Raw genomic sequence first — 2,318 nt, forward strand, 5'->3', positions numbered from 1 at the left:
AACTCTAATCATGGTGGTCCCTTCAGCAGAGTAACTAATCTTAAAAGAAAGGAGTTATGGATAACTTATTCAGGGCCCTTATAGTGGGGACAGTTCTATCCCCTCGCCCATCCACAATTGCCAAGAGAAACATCTGACTTCATCCAGGCTCTCCTTCCAAATTCCAGCCTGAAAAGTACTTTAAAAAACAAACCCTCCTTTTTGTAACAGTGCTATGTAAAGAATATGGAAGGAGGGGGAGGATGTGTCCATGTGCGTGCGTGCTTGCTCCCTGGAATAAAGAATTGGCTTAATTATTTATGCATTAGTCTGGAAATCTCTCATGAGAATGAACTAATTTATGTTGTGCAGATAAGCAATGGGACAGGCCGTCAGAATCTGAAAGGGGGAAAGTAAAACTCTTCTGGACTTTCCCCTTTAAGCGTCAGCAGGCAAAATTTGGTTATTTATTATCTAGTCATCCATTGAGCTTGAACAGCAAAACGCTGCGCTCCTCAAGACCGAGGGGTTGAGTCACACGCCAGAGAAGCTGGAAAAGGATTGATGCTGTAACAGAGATAGAGAGAGAGAGAGAGACAGAACAGTAAGATCCACCAGAAGAGGCAACAAGCAGAAGGAGGAGAAAGAAGAGGGGAGACAGTGCAAGAGAGCAGGAAGAGCGGATTCAGCCTGCAATACATCAGAAACAGACTTAAAGAAGAAAGCAATACTGGTGGGGAGGAAAGTGAAGTGACTCCATCCGAGCCTGCAAAACAGCCAAAGAGCAAGCAACATGAGCAACTTACAATACCAAACCTTCGCTGGGGATCTTCAACCTGCCACGCCCAACCCTCCCTCCTACTCAGAAAAAGACCCCTGCAAAGAATCTGACCCTGCTGGAGCAAAACTTCCCCTGGGCCAAGGGGCAGCCGCCCCTCTGCCCCCTTCCTATGGCTTACCCGGCTCAGCCTACCAACCTCCGATCAGTCAGCCCCAGCAAACGGTCCTGATCACCCCGATCTACCCTTCCGCTGAACCGGATTACCTGGCCTACTCCATCTTCACCATGCTCTTCTGCTGCTTGCCTTTGGGAATAGCTGCCTTGGTTTTCTCCATACAGGTAAGGGTTTGAGAAGAGAAGGTGAGTAGGATGCAGTAGCCAATTGCAAGGTAGGGTGAAGGAAGAGCTGGCCTTTTGGTGGTGGTGGTGGTGGTGGTTGTTGTTGTTGTTGTTGTTGTTTTTACACCACTTTACAGCACCTTTTCTCTTCTTCTTCTTCTTCTCCCTCTCCATCTCCTTCTCTGTATTCTCCTTCTCCTTATTTTCCTTCTCCTACTTTTCCTCTTCTTCTTCTTCTTCTTCTTCTTCTTCTTCTTCTTCTTCTTCTTCTTCTCCATCTCCATCTCCATCTCCTTCTCTGTATTCTCCTTCTCCTTATTCTCCTTCTCCAACTTTTCTTCCTCTCTCTCTCCATCTCCTCCTCCTTATTCTCCTCCTTATTCTCCTCCTTATTCTCCTCCTTATTCTCCTTCTCCTTCTCCTCCTTCTCCTTCTTCTTCTCCATCTCCATCTCCATCTCCTTCTCTGTATTCTCCTTCTCCTTATTCTCCTTCTCCAACTTTTCTTCCTCTCTCTCTCCATCTCCTCCTCCTTATTCTCCTCCTTATTCTCCTCCTTATTCTCCTTCTCCTTCTCCTCCTTCTCCTTCTCCTTCTTCTTCTCCATCTCCATCTCCATCTCCTTCTCTGTATTCTCCTTCTCCTTATTCTCCTTCTCCAACTTTTCTTCCTCTCTCTCTCCATCTCCTCCTCCTTATTCTCCTCCTTATTCTCCTTCTCCTCCTTATTCTCCTTCTCCTTCTCCTTCTCCTTCTCCTTCTCCTTCTCCTTCTCCTTCTCCTTCTCCTTCTCCTTCTCCTTCTCCTTCTCCTTCTCCTTCTCCTTCTCCTTCTCCTTCTCCTTCTCCTTCTCCTTCTCCTTCTTCTTCTTCCAAGATTGAATTGGCTCAAATCCCTGCAGGATTTTTGGAATATTTTTGGTAGTGGTTTGCCAGATATAAGAGAAAGGGACTGGTCCCAAGTCACCCATTTGACCGCATGCCTAAGGTAGCACTAGAACTTACAGACTCCCAGTTTTCTAGCTCAGCACCTTTAACCGTTATCCCAAACTGGCTCACACCAGAACATCTCACATCGTTGAAATTTCAACAAAGGGCTCTCTCTCTTTTTTAAAAAAAAAAACTCCTCCTTTCAAGGGGGAGGAAACACTGCCCAGCTACAGAGCTTGGAGCAAGGAAAAACAGAGAATCCATATGGGCCATGATTGCAGAGGGAGCAAGA

The 2,318-nt window shown here is 46.2% G+C and overlaps 1 protein-coding gene across 1 annotated transcript in view; it reads left to right on the forward strand.

The window, feature by feature from the left end:
* The first annotated feature begins 484 nt into the window (after positions 1-484).
* The window catches only part of LOC148043030 (proline-rich transmembrane protein 1-like), a 5,884-nt gene continuing 4,050 nt past the window's right edge, over positions 485-2,318 (forward strand). Inside the window, exon 1 of the mRNA XM_087727970.1 lies at positions 485-1,099. Coding sequence (XP_087584096.1) covers positions 773-1,099 — 327 coding nt within the window. The 5' untranslated portion in view covers positions 485-772. The remainder of the gene's footprint in view (positions 1,100-2,318) is intronic.

This window comes from Thamnophis sirtalis, unplaced genomic scaffold, assembly GCF_051295495.1.
Source record: "Thamnophis sirtalis isolate CommonGarterSnake01/CBP01778 unplaced genomic scaffold, rThaSir2_p1.2 scaffold_13, whole genome shotgun sequence".
NCBI classification, from domain to species: Eukaryota; Metazoa; Chordata; class Lepidosauria; order Squamata; family Natricidae; genus Thamnophis; species Thamnophis sirtalis.